This window comes from Schistocerca gregaria, chromosome 5 (genome assembly GCF_023897955.1).
Source record: "Schistocerca gregaria isolate iqSchGreg1 chromosome 5, iqSchGreg1.2, whole genome shotgun sequence".
Classification (NCBI taxonomy): Eukaryota; Metazoa; Arthropoda; class Insecta; order Orthoptera; family Acrididae; genus Schistocerca; species Schistocerca gregaria.
This window is the reverse complement of record NC_064924.1, coordinates 411437269-411461222: the sequence shown is the minus strand read 5'-3', so window position 1 is coordinate 411461222 and position 23954 is coordinate 411437269. Positions and strand designations below refer to the sequence as shown.

Genomic DNA, 23954 nt, shown 5'->3' with positions numbered 1-23954 from the left:
GTTTGGTTTTGAATCTGTCCATTAAGCCACATCTGTCTTCTTCTCTTTTAGTACTTATATGTAAGTTTCGTACTTTCCTGATGACGCCAGTCTATTATGTAGTGAACAGATAGTGTGATTTAATACCACCTGTTTTGGTAGTCAAACAATAATGATAATAAGATTAAGTAGTAGTTAATCTCAATTCGTGTGTAAACATTAAGCTTACATGTACCTTTTCTGGCCATGGAGACGAATGTGTTGTGAATGAGTCTGAATAATTATTCTTCTGCTCACCTATGTCCCTCAAAACCCTGGTACTTTCTATTTATCTTATTTGATGGTCTCACTGTGACAGTCTCTACGTACTTTCTTTTCTGCCGCTATCACACTTCTGTTGCAGACAATTCTAATGTAGCCTAATTTTAAGAACAGATTTTACATAAGTACATTATATTCAAAATTAGTATTGCTTTCTGTTGATTTCTCCCCCTTTTTGATAAATTTTCTCCATTTCCTCTCGTATATCATTTGTTGTTGACTTTTCCTTGTTCTATGGTTATTCTCTTTCTATTCTTCTCACATATCATTAACTGATTAACTGTGTTAAGTCTTTGTTGTATTGTAGTTACCCACTTGTGCTCCTAGTTAACTATTCTAATTTCAAGAGGGTGAAGTAATTTTTTCCCCCAATATTGCTTAGCCTCAAGTCAAATCAAATAAAACCATTGGTTTCGTGACTGCAGAAGGTAACAGTACCAACAATCTTAACGAGCGAAGTAAAAATACCGGACGAAAGCAGATATGCCCGATTCGTTGAACATGACGGATATGGTTTAATTGAGCGATGAGCTGTCACGTAGTCCCCTATGATCTATAATGACATTTGCATGACGTGAACACTGGTGTGTGTCAGCCTACAGTGATTGAATAGGTGAACTGTGCGTTGCAATTATTGTTTTGCAGATCATAACCAGATGACAGGAATCTACATTTGTGCAATTTTTCCCAAAGCTTAATTTTCGCTGCACGTGAAGATGAAGTGTAATTTGGACTCTGTCTCGCAATTTATTCTTTGCAAATATGTGAAAATTTTGGCAGAGAGTGTAGATATCACATGTAACAAAGAAATACACTTGGCTTTCACAGATTTTGTGGATGCGTTTAATGAATTTAAGAAAAGCTTTGGAACATGATCAAACACAGGTAATATTAATTAATGTGATAGATATTAATGGAATATTAACAAGCCTACCATCAGTAAATAAAGGCATCGCAGTCCTTCTATTTCTGATTTTTCAAAAAAATGGTTCAAATGGCTCTGAGCACTATGCGACTTAACTGCTGAGGTCATCAGTCTCCTAGAACTTAGAACTAATTAAACCTAACTAATCTAAGGACACCACACACATCCATGCCCGAGGCAGGATTCGAACCTGCGACCGTAGCGGTCGCTAGGCTCCAGACTGTAGCGCCTAGAACTGCACGGCCACTCCGGCTGGCTCTGATTTTTCAATGATAACATTCACGATGCTATGTACAGATGTTACTTTATTATTTTCACAGGATATCAAGAACTTAATAACTCATTACTCTTTAAGCCACGCTATGCTGAAAACCTCTTCCTGTGTTTTAGAAGATAAAAGTACCGATGTTTAGGGTTTAACATCCTGACAATAATGTGTTCATTAAAGACGGGGAAAACACTCAGCATCGACAAGGATGGGGATCAAAGTCAACAGTGTCATTTTCAAAGGAACTATCCCAGCATTTGCCTTGTGCGACGCACGGAAACTACGGACCATATATTCAGGTACTCGAATGGGGATCTGAACTGCGATCCTCCAGATTGTCATTCAACTGTCTTATTTCAAAGCTGTCAGGAAAAGGGCTCCATCTATCTATGTAATTATGACCCTAGTGACTTGGGCTCCAGGTAGTATACATGCGGTAGCACAGGGAAATCCGTCACCTAACTGAGATCAGTATGAGAGATTGCCAGTTCACTGTCGTTGAGCTCAATGTTTACCATATGTAAAATGCGCTTGCAAAAAATGGTTCAAATGGCTCTGTGCACTATGGGACTTAACATCTGAGGTCATCAGTCCCCTAGAACATAGAACTATTTAAACCTCACTAACCTAAGGACATCACACACATCCATGCCTGCGGTGGGATTCGAACCTGCGACCGTAGTGGTCGCGCGGTTCCAGACTGAGGCGCCTAGAACCGCTCGGCCACAGCGGCCGGCATAAAAATGCGGTTGCATGTCAAGCATACTTGTAGGTGAAGAGTGTGAGCATATCATACTCGCAACAGCATGTCTCACTGTTTTATTATTTCTTGAACAATGTACACCTGTTAATGTTGCGCATATATAATGTTGCATAACGGCATTGCACCAGCGAAATCTATCACCGCTGACAACTGTAAACGTTAAATGATGACCCGAAATATGCAATTGACAACTGTGAAGCAAGAATATTGACACCATAAGGCTTCAGCAAAGCTTTTGATACCGTCCACTTTGACATATTGCTGAGAAAAATGATACAGCTAAGTTTTTCACGTACTAAACTGGAGTGGTTTGAAAGCTTGCTATTTGAAAAACAGTCAGCAGAGTGTTTTCTGTAGGAATACAAAGACCTACTTGGAGCATTTTCTCTCAGGAGTTCCAGAGGGGTCCGTCTTAGGCCCACTTTTCTTTTCCTTGTATCTCAACGATATTTCGTCGGTCCGCTCCTCCTCTAAATATAATTTCCATGCCGACAATCCTTAGCTCTACGGAAACGTCACACCTGAAGATATCAATACTGCTATCTTCCGGATGAATGATGATCTGTCTTCAGTGATAACACGGGCTCAAAACCTGAGACTTAAACTAAATGCAAAAATGTCACATGTGAGGTTAGCAACCCATCATAAATTAAAAAGAGTTCAGAAGTTCGCAAACAACTGTTCCCATTCTGACTGACATCAGAAAACAGTGAAGAATTTGGTTGAAATTTTTGATGAACATCTAAACTGGGCAGGCAATACACTCGTCATGTAGCGAAAGACTCTCACTTAACACTACGCCCCCAGAAAGATTCGGAAGATATTTCAACTGGATGCGAAGCGTAAGCTCGTGCAATCACTCGTTCTACAGAGCTTCCACTATTATGAGGTGATTCGGCACGACACAAAAGCACCTCACTACCTCGCATCAGAGTTTACATACGTTTCATCCGATTATAATCGAAATATGACGTCAAATGTATTTAGTATCCCAGCTGATCCCATTCATAAAACAACAATGTCCGCAAACTCCTTCGCTGTTGCTGCTGTCCGTCTCTGACACAAGCTGCCCTTAACTTTGTTAATTCAATACCTTCTTCCATTTAAGAAGGTGACGCTCTGTCTTCTGTCACCTTCATATCGTTTCCCCAAAAATTAACGTACATGGCCAACTCTTCCTCCGCTAAATAGTGAAGCCAATGCTCTTACCTTCTTCCAGTTAAGCTTCTTTTTCCTTTGCTTTCTCTATGAGTCTCATCAACTTATCTTGTCTTATACTAATTAACTGCGATATCAGACATCTTTTTCTATGCTTTCCACCCACTTCTCTCATCCCGACTGCTACTAGCGCTCTTAATTGAAATCTGCCTTCCCGGAATTTTAATTAACGTTGTACTTATCATGTACGAATATAAACTGTGTTCTGTATATTTTTTTCAATTTTTAATTTCGAAATGTATTACATGCTTTTCTTAATATATGTAACGTAATGGAGATGCTTTGTTAGATGTAAGAAATGGCCTGATGGCCCAAATTACGACAGATTAAATAAATCAAATAAAAATATGAATTATCTTTACAGCTTTTGTGTGCTATTGTCCAGTGTCCCTCTTCTCCGCGAATTATTCGTTCTTTGGTAAGTAGCGCATCATTCAATATTGACAATCACCAAATATTTTACCAATAACAATAAAAGCTATTAGTTAGCGGCATTTTCTCTGACATTTAGCAGCTTTTGTTAACTTCCTATATTGTCGAAATTGCACTTAATTGTAAAGTTTGATGGCCATTCAGCACGTGGAATTATTGGTATTATGTGTGGATGTTCTTGTATGGTTGTGCTGATGTGAAAGTGTCTGTCGTTGCTGAATTTACTGGGGCAACCTTGTTCTGAGGTGTTCCTTTGCCTCGTTTCTAGTTGCATTACAAGACATAGTGTTGGTATGATCTATGTATGACCTGCTAATTTATTTATTTTCAAACTTTTATTCAACAGTACGTAGATTCATTAAATCATAAGACAACAAAAATACAAATAATACAAATGGAGGGTTATTACATCGTTAACACAAAAAAAGTTGTTGTTACAGTCTTTCCACGACAAAGATACATAATTTCTGTTAAATTATCCTGACGGGGAAGTTGTTGCACCACTTCTCCTATTTTCGTTTATTGCTTAATATTCTGCGTTGTTCAGTGACGCAATACTTATATTCTTGGTGTGTAGCAGGCACAGTTGCCGATGAGCCAAATGTAACTTGTTTCTCGCATCTGGGAATAGTCTCCAATTCGGTTTCCTAATTTGTTGCACAGTTATGGCGTTCTCACTAGTTCTATCAATAATAGCAAATGTTTGTCTAGTCCACGTCCAAATCCTCGTCTGATCCCGGCAACTAAAGGTACGTGGTAGTGTTTCGACTAATTGGCGTTTCATGCGCTGCAGTGAAGGTCGTAAGTTTTACTTCGTGTGGTCTTTCTCCTGTAGATACGACCTCATTTACTGAGTCATACCACACTGCTCTAAGACCGATATTTAGATTTACATTATTTATGCTGCGCCAGACATTCTTACAATTTATGTATGGATACTTGCGATCAATTGGGTTCCGTCTGAATTCCAGTGTGAGCATAGTGTATAGTTCGGCCGTAGTGACAGGACATGGAGGGGGTTCATCGCTTGCACATAACTTAATTGTTAGTAGTATTCGCTTACATGGTGCAGTTCTGAAAAGATAGTGGCAAGATATATTGGAATGATGTAGCGGCTGAAGAAAGGTAAACATTTGGCTCATCAATGCCGTTGGATTGCTGTGCATAATTTTGGGAGTGGAAGGAATTATTACATATCGATTTGTCGTTAAGAGTACACCACTGGCCATTAAAATTGCTACATCAAGAAGAAATGCAGATTACAAACGGGTATTCATTGGACAAATATATTATACTAGAACTGACATGTGATTACATTTCCACACAATTTGCGTGCATAGATCCTGAGAAATCAGTACTCAGAACAACCACCTCTGGCCGTAATAATGGCCTTGATACGTCTGGGCATTGAATCAAACAGAGCTTGGATGGCGTGTACATGTACAGCTGCCCATGCAGCTTCAACATGATACCACAGTTCATCAAGAGTAGTGACTGACGTATTGTGACGAGCCAGTTGCTCGGCCACCATTGATCAGACGTTTTCAGTTGGTGAGATATCTGGAGAATGTGCTGGCCAGGGCAGCAGTCGAACATTTTCTGTATCCAGAAAGGTCCGTACAGGACCTGTAACATGCGGTCGTGCATTATCCTGTTGAAATGTAGGGTTTCGCAGGGATCGAATGAAGGGTAGAGCCACGGGCCGTAACACAAGTGAAATGTAACGTCCACTGTTCAAAGTGCCGTCAATGCGAACAAGACGTAACCAAGACGTGTAACCAGTGGCACCCTATACCATCACGCCGGGTGATACGCCAGTATGGCGATGTCGAATACACGCTTCCAATGTGCGTTCACCGCGATGTTGCCAAACACGGATACGACCATCATGGTGCTGAAATCAGCACCTGGATTCATCCAAAAACATGACGTTGAATGTACCATCGCGGGCGCTCCTGTCTGTGATGCAGCGGCAAGGGTAACCGCAGTCACGGTCTCCGAGCTGAAAGTCCATGCTGCTGCAAAATTCGTCGAACTGTTCTTGCAAATGATTGCAAGCGCCCCCGTCTGTTGACTCAGGGATCAAGACGTGGCTGCACGATCCAGTACAGCCATGCGGATAAGATGCCTGTCATCTCGACTGCTAGTGATACGAGGCCGATGGAATCCAGCATGGCGTTCCGTATTACCCTCCTGAACCCACCGATTCCATATTCTGCTAGCAGTCATTGCATCTCAGCCAACGCGGGCAGCAATGTCGTGATGCGATAAACCGCAATCGCGATAGGCTACAATCCGACCTTTATCAAAGTCGGAAACGTGATGGTACGCATTTCTCCTCCTTACACGAGGCATCACAACAACGTTTCACCAGGCAACGCCGGTCAACTGCTGTTTGTGTATGAGAAATCGGTTGGAAACTTTCCTCGTGTCAGCACGTTGTAGGTGTCGCCACTGGCGCCAACCTTGTGTGAATGCTCTGAAAAGTTAATGATTTGCATATCACAGCATCTTCTTCCTGTCAGTTAAATTTCACGTCTGTGGCACGTCATCTTCGTGGGGTAGCAATTTTAATGGCCGGTAGTGTACATAGGCTCGGGCGGGCCCATCGGTATCGACCGACCGCCGTTGTATTCTCTGCCAATGGCGCCACCGGATGTAGTATGGCGTGCGTGGGTCAGCACACCACTCTCCCGGCAGTTGTCAGTTTTGATGACCTGGAGCCGCCACTTCTCAATCAGTTAGGTGCTCAACGGGCTTCACGAGAGCGAGTGCATCCCAGTCCAGTCCTCCAGCGAAGGAGAAAACCCTGGAGGTGAGAAAACCCTGGAGGTACCGCGAATAGAAACCGGGTCGTCCGCATGGCAGTCAGTCTTGCTTACCACTCAGCTACGGTTGCGGTAGACTTCAAGAAATATTAGACGACTGCATTCGTATGGTGAGAAAAATAATGACTGTGGTTCAAATTTACACGGTTAGCGCGGTTAGACTAGCGTTCTCATCTGGCCTAGTCCGATGGCCAGTATTAACTAAGACTTTAACCGTAGCGGGATTAAAATTTACGCGTCTCAGGATATTTGATAAAATTTTAAACTGACATGTAATGAGACTTCGGCGCTTCATAAGTGGCGCAGTGAAGAGAGACTTCGCGCTGGCAGCCACACTGTATAGAGTGTCGAAAAGAGAAGCCTGTTTACAGGGGCAGATGAAGCCGGCGGATAAACTGCAGGCAGGGGTACTTGTCCCGGCGACCCGGCCGCCGCCCTGTGCAACGCGCCGTCCCGCTGGATAATGGCGCAGCCATTAACGGCGCATTAGTCAGAGCGCCACCTGCGCCACACTAATCCAATCCCCACGGGCACTATGGCGCACCCAGCGGCCGCCTGATGGATTGCCGCCTCACTACTAACACACTTAGGCCCGCTGAACTGCGCCTACTTAAATATTCACGCGCCGAGGCGGCCACCGCCGGCTGCGTCTTGACGCCCAGCGCCCCGAGCTCTTGCGTATGCGCATGCGCACGTGCTGCCTGTTGGAGCCGCAGGTGCGCTCCCAACTAGTTAACGCACGACGCTGTGCCCTGTCGCTGCAGCAGTGTAGTGTCTTGTGGCTGGTTCACTCCAGGCCAGCGACTGAGAAAACTACGGTTTCGCCTTCGGTTCCCTGAGAAATCGGTGGTGGCAGAGCATGCTCCAGTAAATGCAGCGCAGCTACAAGGTGTTAATCACGTAAAACTAGCACCGCAAAATATTGCAGAAACAGAAAGTGTTATTGATGTGCGGGTTTCACAGAATCGATTGACAGACAGGGCTTCGTATCGTTCGCCAATCAACAGATGGTAATAATACTCAGAAAGTGTCTTTTTTGTGGAAACATACACTATTTTAAGTGGAACTGTGGTGTGCGTACTGTAAGACCTTCCGTACACACACCATCAGATTATTTGACTTGTCGCTCTAATGAAGTAGGCGAGTGTCAGAAATATGTCTCGTGGTCTTATTGTGGCGTGTTTATCTTCTGCCGTCAGGTCAGACGATAGAAATGCACTTTGCACGCTTAGAGTAGCAGATTGAAGGTGGCCAACTTTAAACAGAACTTGATTAATTCTCACACGCATTTATTAAAATAATAAAAAGCATAGATATTACATAACTTGATTCTGCATGCTGTTTACAATTGACAATCTGAAGTTCCCTTGGTCTTGGTACGTTAATCTTATTCTCACATATCTCTGATACTTGACAAAGTGTCTATACATTTCTCTTCACGGCTATGTACAGGAATACGATAATCTTATTAGGCGCAGACTGGAACTTGACTATAGACTGGTACGAACAAATGCAGACTGGTACAGACTGAATAATCGGAGGTCTGCACACTCGTCATAATACCTCGCGCGTTCAGGTATCACCGCGCGAGTGTGATCCGCGAGAAGAAAGGTTCTACGTTAGCAGCAATCTCATTGGCTGCGTTACATATTAATACGCGGATCGGCGGAAGCAGAATTTGGTCCGTCTCTACGACAGCGCCATTTCGTAGTGCGGAGACGGACGAGCGCTGCGCCTGCGCTGTTGTGCTTAGCGGGGCGCGCTCTAGTGGGAAAATTGTGTACGCGCTGACTATGCGGAACTATGTACACAACAGGAACAAGGCTTATTGACATTACTAAACTAAAAATAGGGTAAATCAGAATTTCAGTCGTGTTTGTTACAGGATTCTAGTGCGAGTCGTTTACGAGTTATCGTATTTTCAAAGGTTCCCCCGCCGACAGTTGTACAATATCTGTGGTAGCACAGACTAAACAACAACACAAGTACATATACTAGCTACCTGGATTCTGACCAGTAACGAGACAACTGAACGAACACAGGTTGTGTTCGAAATGACCATCGGCAGCGGCAATACACACTGCCAGTCTGGAATGGAATGACTGCTGCACAGGTGCCAGCATTTCAAGAGAGATGTCCGAGCACGCTGCAGTAATACGTCATTGCATATCATCGGGTGTAGTTGGTATGTCCTTGTATACGGCGTCCTTCAGCTTTCCCCACAGAAAAAAGTCTACAGTCGTCAAATCCGGGGAACGGACTGGCCGAGGTACTGGTCCTCTACGTCCAATCCAACGATTTGAAAACAATTCGTGAAGACATGCTGCATTACTTCGTGCACTATGGGCTGGACGGCCATAATTTTCCCACATTCCTTCTGGTCTGCAGAGGAACGTCTTTAACAATCCGTGGAAGATGGCCCATTAGGAGGCTGTGATACTTGTGCGCGTTCAGCGTTCCGTCTATGAAAAATGGACCTACGAGTTGATGGCTTACTGTACCATAACACACGTTTACATTCCATGGACGCAGACCTTCCACCTGACGAAGCCAACGGGGATCGCCAACAGATCAATAGTGCACGTTTAGGCGGTTTACCTGGTCATGATTGGTAAACGTGACTTCATCACTAAACAACATACATGATGCATCCCTAGTGTTCTATCTTAATGCCCCCGCACCCAAGTTAAACGATTCTCAGAATCGTTTCCATGCACCTCTTCATGGAGAGATATGTGATTTGGGTGGAACCTACGTCGATGGAAAATGTGCAGGACTCTTACCTGACTCCTGTCGCTTCCCCATGCGATTCTACGGGAGGTAGCGTGCCGGTCAACTGCAACAACAGCAAGAACATTAATTGCTCCCTCTTCTGTTGTCTAGATGTTACACTACCATTTTGACGTAACTGGTTAGAGAGGCTTATAAATAATTGCCCAAATGGTTGGAATTTATTGGGATATCTTGCCGCATACACCTTACAAGAACGAACGGCATTCTTCATACATTCTTAATACATCACTAGCATGTCGGCTTCTTCTGCATTGGTAAATCCCACCGTCCACTCACGCCCTACCGCTTGGTCTCTCGCACATTAACTGACTAGCAAGTCGCGATGCACTCAAAGGAACACATAAGCACACTCCAAGCAAACACAACAACATCGTACCTAGCAACTATGAAGGTTGAATGGCACAAACAAGTGTCGGTGTGGAATTATCGCAAAACACGGTATCTCTTAAACGATTCGCACTAGAATCCTCCAAGAAACACCCTACTTCTAGTTTGTTGATGTCAATAGAATTGTTCCATTTAAGGACGTGTATGCTTGCACATAAAATACACTTCTGGGTATTATTACAAACTGTTTGTTGGCTACCGACATGAGCCCCTAATTACCGGTCCATACTGTTAAAATTATACATCAATAGTACTTTCCATTTTCGCAGTATTTTCGGTGCAACTTTTGGGTGACTGACACTGTATAATGACGGTAGAAGCAACCAAAATATAGTCACCAATTGACAATAGCTGAGAAGTACTCGGCTGAATGCTCGTGAAAATAAACCACCTGACGAGGATGGAACCTCGAGAGAATTTTATCAAGAGAAAAACGCTATGCTGTGCTAATAATATAATAGTTTTTGTACATTCAGAGTGCGACTAGTATTTAATCACTGTCGAACGATTTATTCATTCGCTTATAACTTATGAAAAATTTGGAACAGAAGTGAGAAGAAAAAACTCCCAGCTGGTGAAGTCGGGGTTTATGACGAAACCAGTTCAGCGCCATCTCACTTCGCGACAAACAATGCAGACGAGTCTCCGCATTCAAGCGCCAGAAAGTAAACTTACGGATACATGGTACTTATGAATGATGGAAAATTTGAAATTTTTTATGACTATTAAATTCTATAGTCATTCCTGAAAACATGTATATATACATTATAGGGTTTTAAATGAAAAATGACCTATATATACCAAATTTTAAAGTTTTGGCCATGTATGCCGTCAGGCCCCCTTTATTTCTGTTACAGAAACTAGTATTATTTAGAAAAGAACTGTGAACTTTCTCTTTACAGAGATTATACGTATGATATATTGTGTATGTTGGTAACAGCGCAGGTTTCTAGTGCCTGTAAATGATTATCTTTGATAGTATTTACTTTCGTTTTATTGAAGGAGTTTGTTCACGTGTTACTGAATGTTTGTTGCCCAGGTGCTACATATATTTGTGGAAGTACATAGCCTTTAATGTGCAATAAATAAGAACTATGCCACACATCAAGACATTCAATAAAAGAAAATTCCATGGCAACCAGTTCACAAACAAAGCAAGCCACACTGTTGAAAGTAACCTATGTATCAGTTCTTAAATGAAGAAAGTCCCACATGGAACACCTCCTGGTGATTCAAATATTTTTTTGTTCGAAGTGGTTCAAATGGCTCTAAGCACTATGGAACTTAACATCTTAGGTCATAAGTCCCCTAGACGTAGAACTACTTAAACCTAACTAACCTACACATCCATGCCCGAGGCAGGATTCGAACCTGCGACCGTAGCAGCAGCGCGGTTCCAAACTGAGGCACATAGAACCGCTCGGCCACAGAGGCCGGCTTTTTTGAAAAAAAACCTTTTTCTAGTGGATTTGTTGTTCTTGATGTGGGCCTCTTCTTTGACAAAGGAAGTGACGGAATGTAAACCAATGATGTAGGCTGTCGGGAACTGAACAACGAAGCAGCAGGAAGGGTTTAGCGTCAAAATTAGTTGTTCTGTGTAGATCCTGCAATAAATCTACCTCGAAAATGACTCCGAACATCGTGCATAATTCATATGATGTGAATTTGAAGTTAGTATATGCAACACCTGCAATAGGAAAAGGAAAAAACGCTGCTCAAACGTTTCGTGGTTTGATGGACTGTCCTCCTCCTCCTCCCAGTAGGTTCAGCAAGTACATAAAAATACTTTTAGGTGCCTTGACAGTTGTGTCTAAAGCATCTATGAAACTGCCAGTAGAAGAAACTGCAAATATTAGTGGAACCAGGGACAATGCTGTTGCACATGATGGAACATGGCAACATGGAGGACATTGTTCTTGAATGGTGCTACTTCTCTGTAGAATAGAAAAGTTGTTGATCTTGAGTGCTTATCTAAGTACTGCCACACCTGCCATGGTATCACTGAAGGACATACTGAACACCAGTGTTCGCCGGCCGGAGTGGCCGAGCGGTTCTAGGCACTACAGTCTGGAACTGGGCGACCGCTACGGTCGCAGGTTCGAATCCTGCCTCGGGCATGGATGTGTGTGATGTCTTTAGGTTAGTTAGGGTTAAGTAGTTCTAAATTCTAGGGGACTGATGACCTCAGTAGTTAAGTCCCATAGTGTTCAGAGCCATTTAACATTCTTAACACCAGTGTTCTGAGAAATATGAGGGTTACAGTGGAGGTATGGAGTGTTATGGAGCACTACAAATATTTCAGAGATCAGTGCCCGTTTATAAAGTTAGATATACTAAGTGCCTATATGATGGGGACACTAAAGTTTCCAATAAAATTAATGAGTTCAATGTTTATGATGATACCTTGGTAACATAACTGGAGTGTGTGCTGGATTGAGGGAGCTATGAAGAGAAATGAAAGGAAAGTTGCTATCTGATGGAAAATCTCTGTCGGGCCAAGGCAAATTGACAGAAACTGAAAGAGACCTCCTTCAGAGTTACTATGGACTGGCCATTAGACGAACTGCACCTCTGAATGATGTTACAGCAATGAGAAAAGCTGTATGGGCCACCTTCTTTTATATGTTGTCCACAGATGACCACCCTGTTCACGGACGTTGCCATAAAGGAGCAGATTCTTGGTGTGGTTACCAAACAGCAAATGGAATTGGTTAAGTATACCATCATAAGCATTCTCTTCCTGAGCCTGTTATAAAAGAAATAAAACCAATTTTTAGAGACCTGAGTGACCCTGTTTCGCTTAGTAAATGTCTTCATGGGGGCACTCAGAATACAAATGACAGTTTCAACCATTGCATATGGGAAAGATTACCCAAGAATGTTTTTGTAGGACTTGGAAGTCCTGAGAAATTTAGGTACAAAATGTGGCTCTAATATGGAAGATCAATTTCTTGCGTGTGACAGACAATGGGTGCATGAAGCTGAAACATTCACTCTTCAAGTTACCAAAGAAGCAAGAAGTGCTAAAAGGAATGCTAATAGGAAGCTTGAAGCTGAAGAAATGCTGCAGAATGAAGACTATGCTTCAGGAATGTTCTGGGGCACAGTTTAATTGGACTCATATCTTCATTTGCAATTTCCTGCAAGTTGTATTTTTCAGAATTCAGGTACAAATATTTCCTAAAGTTTATTAAGTACTACTTTAATTTTTTCTGTAGCTTTCAATATTCCATACTTACGCAGTAGACATAAGCTTTATTGCATAATCAACTAAATTATAGGAAAAAATAACATTTTTATTAGGAAAAAATTATAAAAATTAAAATGTAAGATGATATTTTTTTATCCTTATAATATACATAACAGGTGGAATTAAATAGGTCTAGTACCTCAGCCATCGTGTCACGCATATCTGGTAAAAATTTGGTCTCCTTCAAATGTACAGCATTGGATTAAATGGGACCTTAATTTGAGGAAGCATTTTGGAAATAAATTGTATCAATTCCTTTGTAATTTTTTTAATAACTCTAAGCAGGTTCCAAAATATTGAAAATACTTCTAATTTGTTTATAAAGTGTGCTGCATTATCTGATTTCAACAAAAAATCTGTAAAACATATACATTATAAACAGTGCCTAAAAGAAATAGCTGTTGATTTTCATATAATACTTAGCCGGAAAACACCCTGTATACTTCACGGTGTACCTGCCTGTGGCCTTGAAAGAACCATCCTCAAATTCCCGTCTCGTTATTTAGACAGATATTCTAAGTCTTGAGGGAACGAATTACTGGAGTGACCTTTATTGGCCTGAAACCCGCATGACAGCTGCAGTCCATAGGACTTAAGCTGACGAGGGACCACCGACTGACGTATCTGAAAGGCACGGTCCATCGTAGCAGGAGGTTCTGCGTCGGCCTCTGTGGAAATGTGTGGGTACTAGAGGAATGGTTCATCACATAGAAATGTTTCGGTGCCCACATTATGCACCGCGCCCGTAAATGATCACATAGTGGCATATCAACACCAGGCAATTCATTTTCGCTGACGGTGCAGCTGTGACAACTCAACGCTTGAGCTTTGCATATAGTGAAAAAATAAAGAAAAGCAAAAACAAAAACAAAAAACCCGCAATCTCAGGACATTTTGAGTCTGTATGAAGAGGCAAACCAGCTGATGCCACGCATCCGAAAGACAGGTTTCCTGATTATTTTCAGTGCCGCTCCCTAATGACCTATAATCAACTAACTGCCTGAAAGAATTTTTTTTTTACATGTCCTAAACTTATGCTAATAACTGTTCTTTAACTATTCAACGATGGTTCAACATCTCGTGCCACTGCAATGCAAATACGAGTTATCACATTCACCGTATCCTAACCTTTTTTTATGATAGACCTTTTCTGCAGTTGACCTCAGTGCCTGGCGTCCAGAAAATCAGTTGCTAAATTGTGATATCACGCGGAAGCGAGTTGAAGTTGCTTCAACGTTGAAGGCTTGGCTGACAGTGGCGACTGAAGAATGGTACAATAATCCTCAATTAATTCTGTCTATCTTAACGTAATTTCTTATAACTTCATGCAGATACGTAAACATGTACTACCATGATGTTTCACTAAATAACACTTTTACTACGCGTTTATGCTTCCAACCAGCCTAGTCTGAGGTCTAAGTAGGAGAGGTGGCTCCAGCACGCAACAAGAGTCACAAGTTCATTGTTGAAACTCTCACTGAGAATCACTACTGAGAATACATTAACAACACAACTTAAAATTAAAACAAAAAACAAAATTCATGTGAAGTGGGAGTTACGCGAACTGCACGTCGTTTTCGTCGTAATTGAGCCTGTGAGACAGAAGATCAAACGGCGTGTCGTGTCTGGAGAGCCACTAGAGCGGGAAGCTCTGAGGATCCAACCCAAGAGACGACACTGCGTACACTATCCTCAGTTATTGCTCTTAGCTATACAATTTGTTATTATGGTTAGGATTGGTTTGTTTTTCTGTAACGACTACTGGACGGAATGAGTTCAAAAAAATCATGTCATATTTCACAAACGTCTTGCGAATATGTATGTGATATAGGTTCATTATGGGTGGAAAAGTAAAAAGTATTGTTTAACATCCCATAGTTCTTCAGAGGTGGAGCAAAGCACGGATAGGAAAGAAAATTCAACTTTTGATCAAGTCGATAGTAATAAAAATTTGTGAACATAAGGTGTAATATCTAGATAACCTAATTCTTATGCACAGCAACGACATAACCATAGAAAAGCCCTTTTTTTATTTCCACAATCTAAGGACTAGTTTGCTGTACATCTGCTTTTCTTTCCACCCGAAGTTCCGTCTCATTATCTCATTAGTCTGATCAGAAACCCCATTCTTTATGATCGCTACACAATGTTCCCCATCTATGGATGCCGAGTAAGTAAACAAGAAATACTGCTGTCTCATCTTGTAGTAACGATTTCGGTAAGACTTCTTTCCCCAATTACTTTATCTTGCAACTGTTAATGTTTTAATATATTCCAACGAATGAGCTCCACTATCAGGTAGGATATCTTTGCGCACACAACCCAGTTCTTTTCTTTGCATTATTTCCGCATTTTTCTTAAAGAAGTAATGTATGAAATTTATTTCGGTTCTTATGGGACATTTTCTTAACCCTAGACAGTATTCGGAACAGCAGCACTACACAGGTAAATTACGAACATAAATTTTCTATGCGCCCTTTTAAAATAGTATAAACACTGTCGCAAATTCCACACTAGCATTACACAGATACATAACGGAACTACGTTTTCTCTGTCACTTTTACGTCATTGTACCACTATTCCAACATTCCTTTAATTACTAATGGAATGCAAGCGACTTCCATATCACAATATGTCACGAACATTCACATGATGCTGGAAACTGTCTCAGATTCAAAACCGAAAAATCCTACGACCTGTATACTGCAGTTTCTCCGAAACTACCAAATACATTTCGAAGAGCGGTAAGGCATTAAATTACTCTACTTAAGAACGATCTAAATTATTGTACCTTTACTCGCAAACAAGCGACGCTAAAAATGAACATTATTATGACAAGAAACGATTTGTCGGTTAAGGAAAACTATTTATGTACGTGAAAACCAAATTATTATTCTTTTCACTGGCACTTAATGTTACTCACCTTTCGGTTGCTTCCCAGTAAATATATTTAAGGTAGACGAAGCTGTCACTTGACCTACAAGTCAAACAATATATTTTTTTAAAGTCATCATAATCAAATAATGATATCTGGGTATCAGACGTTAGAAAAACTATTCTGTTTTATATGAGTGCTGTTACAATTTTATTAGGAGTATATATACGCTAAACAAGGTTACATTTCACTTTTGACAAATGCTAAAATATAATACTGAAAACATTCTTGTGCTTCTCAAGCTAACTAAATACTTGCTAACTGTGTCAATAATTAATTGATACTATTATTTTCCACACATTAGGTAAGGACACTACGAGGATTAAATAAAAGGTTACATGTGATTAGAAACTTATTACTTGCTGGCAACACAATACTCATAACACAAATTCTTATTTTACTGAATTCTTGTATAACAGTATACTATCTACCTTCATGATTCTTTGCATCGTTTTCACATACCTTATGTTACGCCAAAATCTGTGGTAAGTAATGAAGACAATCTTATGTTTCGTAACAGTTTTCAGTTACACTAATTGACCTTTACCGATTTCAACTGTGATGCTCACAGCAAATTTCTACAAGACAGACTGACAAGATTGCCACATGTGGGGGACCGGAAGGATTATAATACTTACAAAACATTTCGAAAATACAAATATGCTACATAAAGTTCTGAAGTTTCGATGTAAAAAGAGGTCATTAGTTGCATGTAAATTACGCTAAATCTGCATTATTCGAGAAATACTTGAGTACCAACTGTGAATGCGAAGTCCCTCGTAGATTCATGATTAAGAGAGACTGATTATTTTATCTCAGTATGCAAAAATCTGTAATTAAGCGACCATTAAATTCTTTTCTGGATGGTAATAGTTATAGTGATGCAGGCAAAGTGCAGTTACGTAAATTTAGTATATCGCTCACTTATATTACACCTGAAAGTCACATTACACTTTCGTACCTCCAGTCTTAGTTGTATTGCTTATTTCAACATACCGCTGCGAGTTATTTGATCCAGGCACTTCATGTATGCTTTTAAGTGTAGGTTACTGTTACAGGTACTACTTCGGAACCTAAAGAAAAATACTGCTCCATAGAATAGGAAGCACATATGTTGCCATTAACCAAATACTTTGACTGGTTAAACCATATAAAATTCCTATGTCTCAGGGGGAAAAAAATGCTTAGTGTGGTAATATCATCATGCGAAAATATTAACGAGGGTGAATCATAAAGTAAATTAATATACATATATTTACACATACTACATAGTTTTTTTAGATATACTTTATATACCGAATATTATTAATGACTTTCATTAAATTCTTATAATGTTCCTAACAACTAAGTACAGTTTTTGGCGTTACTGATCTAGAATCGTTCCATCAGAGCACTTCAAGGAATGAAAATTAGTCACAAAACCGAGTAGGAAGAAGTAACGTACACAAATTCCAGAACAGGATATCCCTAAAAGGACGCAGCATCAGTGCGTCAGTAACAGGTCTATTGCTTATAAACTGTTGTTGGTAAGGAAACAATTTTAACATCAGCGAAAAGTTCAGTCTTTGTATTCAAAGTTCGACAGCTGAAAAAAAAGCCCTCAGTATGTAAGTAGATAATTAAAGCCCACACACAGATTAACTAGCTTTAACAATGGTTACTACGTTTCGGCGAAGTGGAGAAGTGATGAGAAAATATGACCCGACTGAGGAAATGCATCCCCCTTAGTGTTGAGCTGCCTTAGTCAGTACAGAAGCAATCAATCCGTCGGTCGCCTGCAGGCTGCACCCAGGTTCAGGCGTCGCTGCTGGCGTCCAGTAGTGCCACCAGGCGGCTCTTCTTGGCGGCCTCCGACTGCCGGAACTCCTCCAGCAGCTGCGAGCACCGGGCAGACAACACGTGCAATTAGAGGTACCAAACACACATGCATCATACACACAAATTATAAACAAGAGTGTCCCTGGACTGTTTCCAGTCGGCTAGAAGCATGGGAAACTTTACGATATTTCGAAGACGCACCTTGGCGATACCAAAAGATAGCAAACTAAAACGTGGCGCTTCCCTGAGGTCGAGAAGGACATCAGTTGGGACGAGAGTTTACAGATAATTAAGGAGGCAAAATATTTTACACCGGTATGCTATGTCCGGAATGGTTGTTAACATTCAGTTATTGGAGCTGTAAGTAATCGATATGGTGAAAATTACATAAATAGCTTATTTAAGTTCGATATCAGTTTCCTTTGTTACTCATTTGAATATAACCAAGGTAGACGTCAGTCTACTTTAACACTGCGCAAGCCACGTAACGGTGCGTAAAGGGGTTCCATTCGGAATGGCGCTAGGGAAGAATGATTGTCGGTAAGCCTTTGTATTAACTCTAATTTCTTTAATTTTCTCATGGAAATCATGAGAAGTATGTGGAAAGAAGTAGTATGTGGTGCGACTCTTGCTGGGAAGTGCTCTCTCAACGTTTAAATAAGTAAACTACTCCGTGATGCATGACGTATCTCTTGTAACGTCTGCCATTGGAGTTTAAGCATCTCTGTAAACGATCCCGTGGCGAAACGCGCCGCTCTCCGTTGGATCTTCTCTACCTCCTGTGTAAGACCTACATGGTAAATACCCCAGACTGATGAACAATAGTCAAGAATCTGCTGAACAAGCGTCTTGTAAGCCACTTCCTTCGTGGATGAGTTACATTTCCTAAATATTCTTCCCGTGAATCTCAGTCTGGCATCTGCTTTTCCTACTATTTGTTTTATGTGGTCATTCCACTTAAAAGTCGCTCTAGGTAGGTGATCTTCGATATTTTACGCTGAATACTGGTTCCAGCAAATTGCAATGAACAGTGTAGTTGAAATTTCCTGGTAGAGCACTTGCCCGCGAAAGATTCTGAGTTCGAGTCTCGGTCCGGCACACAGTTTTAATCTGCCAGGAAGTTTCATATAAGCTCACATACTGCCGCACAGCGAAAATTTCATTCTGGAATAGTGTAGTTGTACAATAGTGGATTTCTTTTACTATGTATGCGTAATATGTTACATTTTTATTTGCGTTCAGGATCAACGCCAGTGTCTGCAGTATTCATCTATCTTCTCTAGGTCATTCTACAAATCGATACTGTCTGTTGGCGTTGCTACTTTCTTATGAACAGCCTCATCATCTCCGAACAGACTTAAAGGTCTTCACATGCTTTCTACTACATCATTTGTATACGAGTACGTTGTAAACAGTGAAGTTCCAATCCTACCTCCTTGCTATACTTCGGAAATTACCTTTACATCGGTCGATTTTATTCCGTGAAGAGTCAAGTGTTAAGTCCTGTCTGCAACGAAGTCTTGAATCCAGTCGCAAGTCGGGGCAGATACTCGGGAACTTCGTACTTTTTTCACCACGCGAAAGTTAGTGATGCTGCCAAATGCCTCCCTGAAGTCGAGGAACACCCTACCAACCTGAGGGCCATTGTCTACAGTTCTCTGGATCTCATGGAGGAACGGAGCAAGCTGAGTTTCGTAAGATTTCTGTTTGCGAGATCAATTTTGGTACCTTTCCAGTACTAAGCGATTGTAGTTGGTTTACTAATCTATGATTGGTTCTCTCATTATCTGCCATTTCGACGTTCGTAAGATGATCGACAGGAGGGACCATGTTACGATCTTCCACGTTTCTAGATCTACATCTACATCTATGTGATTACTCTGCTACTCACAATTAAGTGCATGGCAGAGCGTTCAATGAACCACCTTCAAGCTGTCCCTCTACCGTTCCACTCTCGAACGGCGCGCGAGAAAAACGAACACTTCAATTTTTCTGTGCGAGCCCTGATTTCTCTTATTTTATCGGGATGATCATTTCTCCCTATGTAGGTGAGTGCCAACAGAATTTTTTCGCAATTTGAGGAGAAAACTGGTGATTGAATTTTCATGAGAAGATCCCGTCGAACCGAAAAACGCTTTTGTTTTAATGATTGTCACTCCAATTCACGTATCATGCCTGTGCCACTATCTCCTCTATTCCGCGATAAACAATTTCGGAAGACCGAATTCAGTATTTCGCCTATTTCTCTGCAATCTTCCGTTTCGGTGGCAGTTGTGGCTCGTGTAAAAAGGACACAGTACATTATAATCTCCGTGCAATGCCACAGGCAATAAAATGGTGGAGGAAGGTCGGTAGTCTGTGTGGTTGTGCAACCGCCAGACTGTGACTGATTCAACACAATGGACAGAGATCATACATACTGGTCATATGCACACACTCCATTCTCTTGTCAGCGCACTGCTGGTAAGTGTTTCCCCCACGAACACCTCGTCCGAACGCTATCAAACTGTTACTCCACTCCTAATCCTTAAATAAGCTTATTTTCGGGAACTTCAGTACAGAAAAAAGCCATTCCCACACAGGAAGGATGGTGTGCCAATATTCGATGGCTAGTGAGTGTGTCTCAAGTTACTGGAACATTCACCACATAGGACACCCAGAGGACGTACAAATACCAACGTTCGGACTTTGAGAAACGTAGAATCATTGGCATGAGGGACATTGGAGCATCTTACCAACAGACAGCACAGACATATAATGTCTGCAGAACGAGTGAAGACGAGATGGAGTCAAGATAGTGCGACAAGAAGAGTAGAAACAGGTGCTTACAGACAGACTACACAACGAGAAGCTTAATTGTCTCCGATGAACTGACGGATGACAAAACCTGCAGTTCGGCTAGAAGCTAGAAGCAGAGTAGTACCACGAACCCGCGAGCCGCTGGTAAGAGGGTGCTGGAATCTAGGTCGAGATCTCAATTTGTCATTCGTCCTTTACCACTGACACTATACCACAGCCCGAATCAACTGAAACAGTGCGCGGAATTTTGTGGGGGTCAGCGATAAGCCTCCCCCTTTTTTTCCTGTCAGAGTGACGCCAGTGTCCTGTAGACGACATGCTGAAAGGTCACAGGAAGCAGCGGTTCTCGAGAACCGTGCCCCATAACTCTCCAGCTCCTGGAACCATGGTATGGGGAGCTATTGGATATGACAAAAGAACTGATTTGTAATTATTGAAGGAATATTGTATCCTCGCGAATAATCTGACAAGAATGGTAAATCTTTAACGACTAGGGTAGAAAATGGTGTATTCCAGTAGGAAGTTGCAAGATGTCTCTGTACAATTCACACCCCAGACGCCTTGAGGAATTTACGGGTCCTTCATAGGCCTGCCTGGTCTCCTACTCTGTTACACGTAGAGCGTGTTTGGTATGTGATAGGAAGACATATATATTCATAACAGCATCTTCACATACTTAGACAGCCTGTGTTTAGGGTATGGGAAGAAATTCGTCAACACGACATTCGCAGGCTCTTTGTTCCCATCTCACAACTGAGATAAAAGTGTAACCGTGTCCGTGAGTGTCATACTGCATACTGATGCAGGTTTGTCACAGTGACATTTTTTCGTATGAAACGTCGTCAACACTGTTGACGATTTCACGCGTTGGCAATAATTTCGCCGCAGACCATGCAAAGCGGATCACTTTTCCAAAATTGGCGCTTGCAAATAACTGATTATGAATCAAAATATGCTACACTTATTTCTCCGAAAACAATTTCAAATAATTTCCTCATTTTTTAAATTCATTCATCTGGCATACAATTAGTAGACGAATAAGGAAAACGTTGTATCAATATCCACTGGGAAACATTCGTGTGCAATCTTCTACAGACATGGGTACATAAATGAAAAACAAAATTACAAGTAATAATCGGTTTCATGAAGTGAGCAAACAGACGACATAAAAAATTACAGAGCATTCAAATCATGACTTGGGATATAAATGCCATTGAATCCTTCATGACTTTCAGAAACTTTATAACATAAGTCACGTATTTTTACGTTCGAAACGAATTCACTTCTAACGACGCTGAAGCAACCCAAATTTAATCTTCGAGTGGCTGCAGTTCTTGAACTACGATCAGCAGTAGGTGAGAGCACTAGTGACAAATTTTACGGAGACGATACATACATCTATGCACTAGGTGTTGTCTATCGATTTAAAAAGAAAAACTCACTGGTTGTCAAAAACAAAATATTATCTTTTTTTGTTTCTTTTCTATTTTTTATCCAAGCGGGCAAGGCGGCTCGTTGTGAAATTCTAGGTTCTTTTCAGCCTTGAGCCAAAGATATTTGCTTGGAGTAAGATGGGTTCCCAATTGTGGATAGCAAGGAAGGGATTTCGAATACTGGTATTTACCTTTCAACTGAAAGTTACCTTACTTACAGAAAGTCTGTAACAGTTCACCTGCTGTAGCTTAATACTGAGCCATAATTTTTGCAGTTAAAAATGCATGCCTAGTGTGTATATTGTTGTTTACGAAAAGAGGAAACTCGATAACTGGCTCGAACTGTCCTGTAGTATACCAGTGCGCGAGGTATAGTGTGATGCTAATGCAGAATACGATATATTTGTTCGCGCATAAGTAGGAAGCCTTAAAAAAGTTTCTTCCTGGAAAAATACAACACGAATATGAATTCCTCTTTTACATTAGCGATTTTATTAATGTGAATATACTAATGTGGAGATGCGTGTAATTTTTAATTTGTGTACTGTGGACATGTCAGCACGTGTCATCCAATAAATAGTAGATGCAATGACCGATACTTTCGCATAGTATTCATATCTCTCCCGGATGCAGTGTAACATTTTTTAACTTCATCTCGTATTAACTAGTAATAAACGATGCACATTTCAAACATGCAGCGCAAATTGCTCGCCGATAGGAACTGAATTAAAAAGTGCTCCTCATAAATGCGACAAATGTGGGCATCAGCCCGTAATGACTGTAATAATAAGTGAATAACACCACGTGATGGACGACACCCAGTGCAGTAAATGCACTGTATAGTATGCTGTAGTAAATACGTAACTGAAAGCGAAAATCAAGTGTATCCCACTGGCTACGGAACCTGAAATTCCGCTGAGTACATATGATCACTGAAGTCTGTCATGTGATCGTTTCCTCGCACCTTTAGATCGTTCAGTCTCGGCCACTCACTAGCCTTCCTCGCCCTCGGCAGTATAATAGTTGTACGCCTGAGACAAGGCTCGGAATAAAAATGCGCATTCTCGGCACAACAGCTGCTATAAACCTGTAAATATACTCTGTTGTCATGACTGATTATAACAATAATGTTGGGCACTTTTTGGGGACAACTGGAAAAACTGTGTCGACCCGGAGTGCACAACCCTCTTTCAACGACCAAACTGGTCTCTAGGAGACCATTACGAACAACAGAACAACCCCCAGTGAGGCGCAAAGACAATGATCAAGAGAACATCTGCAGTAGTTCTCTTCACCTACAAGAATAAAATTTGCCTCATGCCCGATGGTCGTCCAAGAAGATTGTAGAGGCGTCTAGACATGGTAATCCCACTGGTTCAGCAGGATTTTGGTCCGGCATCACGTCCGCCTGTCGGATGCCTCTAAGTGCTATCTAGCGTAATTTGAAGGACACGCAGTATCGGAAGAAAATCCTCCAACTCACTGCCCATCCCTACAGCCAGTCAGTCAGTACTTTGGCGTTGTGCTCGTTTTGCAAGGCGGTAATGCACGTCGCGCCCATCTCGTGCACATCTTAATCCAGGAGGAAGGAGTCAATGGAACAGCCTGCGTTAACTGCTTGGCATCATTTGAAACTTGCAGTAAGTCGTCGAACACTGGCTGACCTCGAAAGGGCCGCCGTCACAGGGTGTAACAAGCGTGAACAGCAATATCTACACCACGTCGTGGATATCAAGCATAAAACGATCCAAGGAGCATACAATGGACGAGGTACAACAGCGTCGTGTTTATCATTGCCCACCTCC

The 23954-nt window shown here is 41.5% G+C and overlaps 1 protein-coding gene across 10 annotated transcripts in view; it reads right to left on the bottom strand.

Moving 5' to 3' along the window:
* Positions 1 to 16220: 16220 nt before the first annotated feature.
* The window catches only part of LOC126272212 (S phase cyclin A-associated protein in the endoplasmic reticulum), a 554765-nt gene continuing 547031 nt past the window's right edge, over positions 16221 to 23954 (bottom strand). For 9 of the 10 annotated variants that reach the window (XM_049974904.1, XM_049974906.1, XM_049974905.1 and 6 more), the window contains one exon: positions 16232 to 17974. In XM_049974904.1, coding sequence (XP_049830861.1) covers positions 17894 to 17974 — 81 coding nt within the window. In that variant the 3' untranslated portion in view covers positions 16232 to 17893. Of the gene's footprint in view, positions 17975 to 23954 lie in introns of all 10 variants that reach the window. The other variant, XM_049974897.1, reaches the window with a different exon arrangement.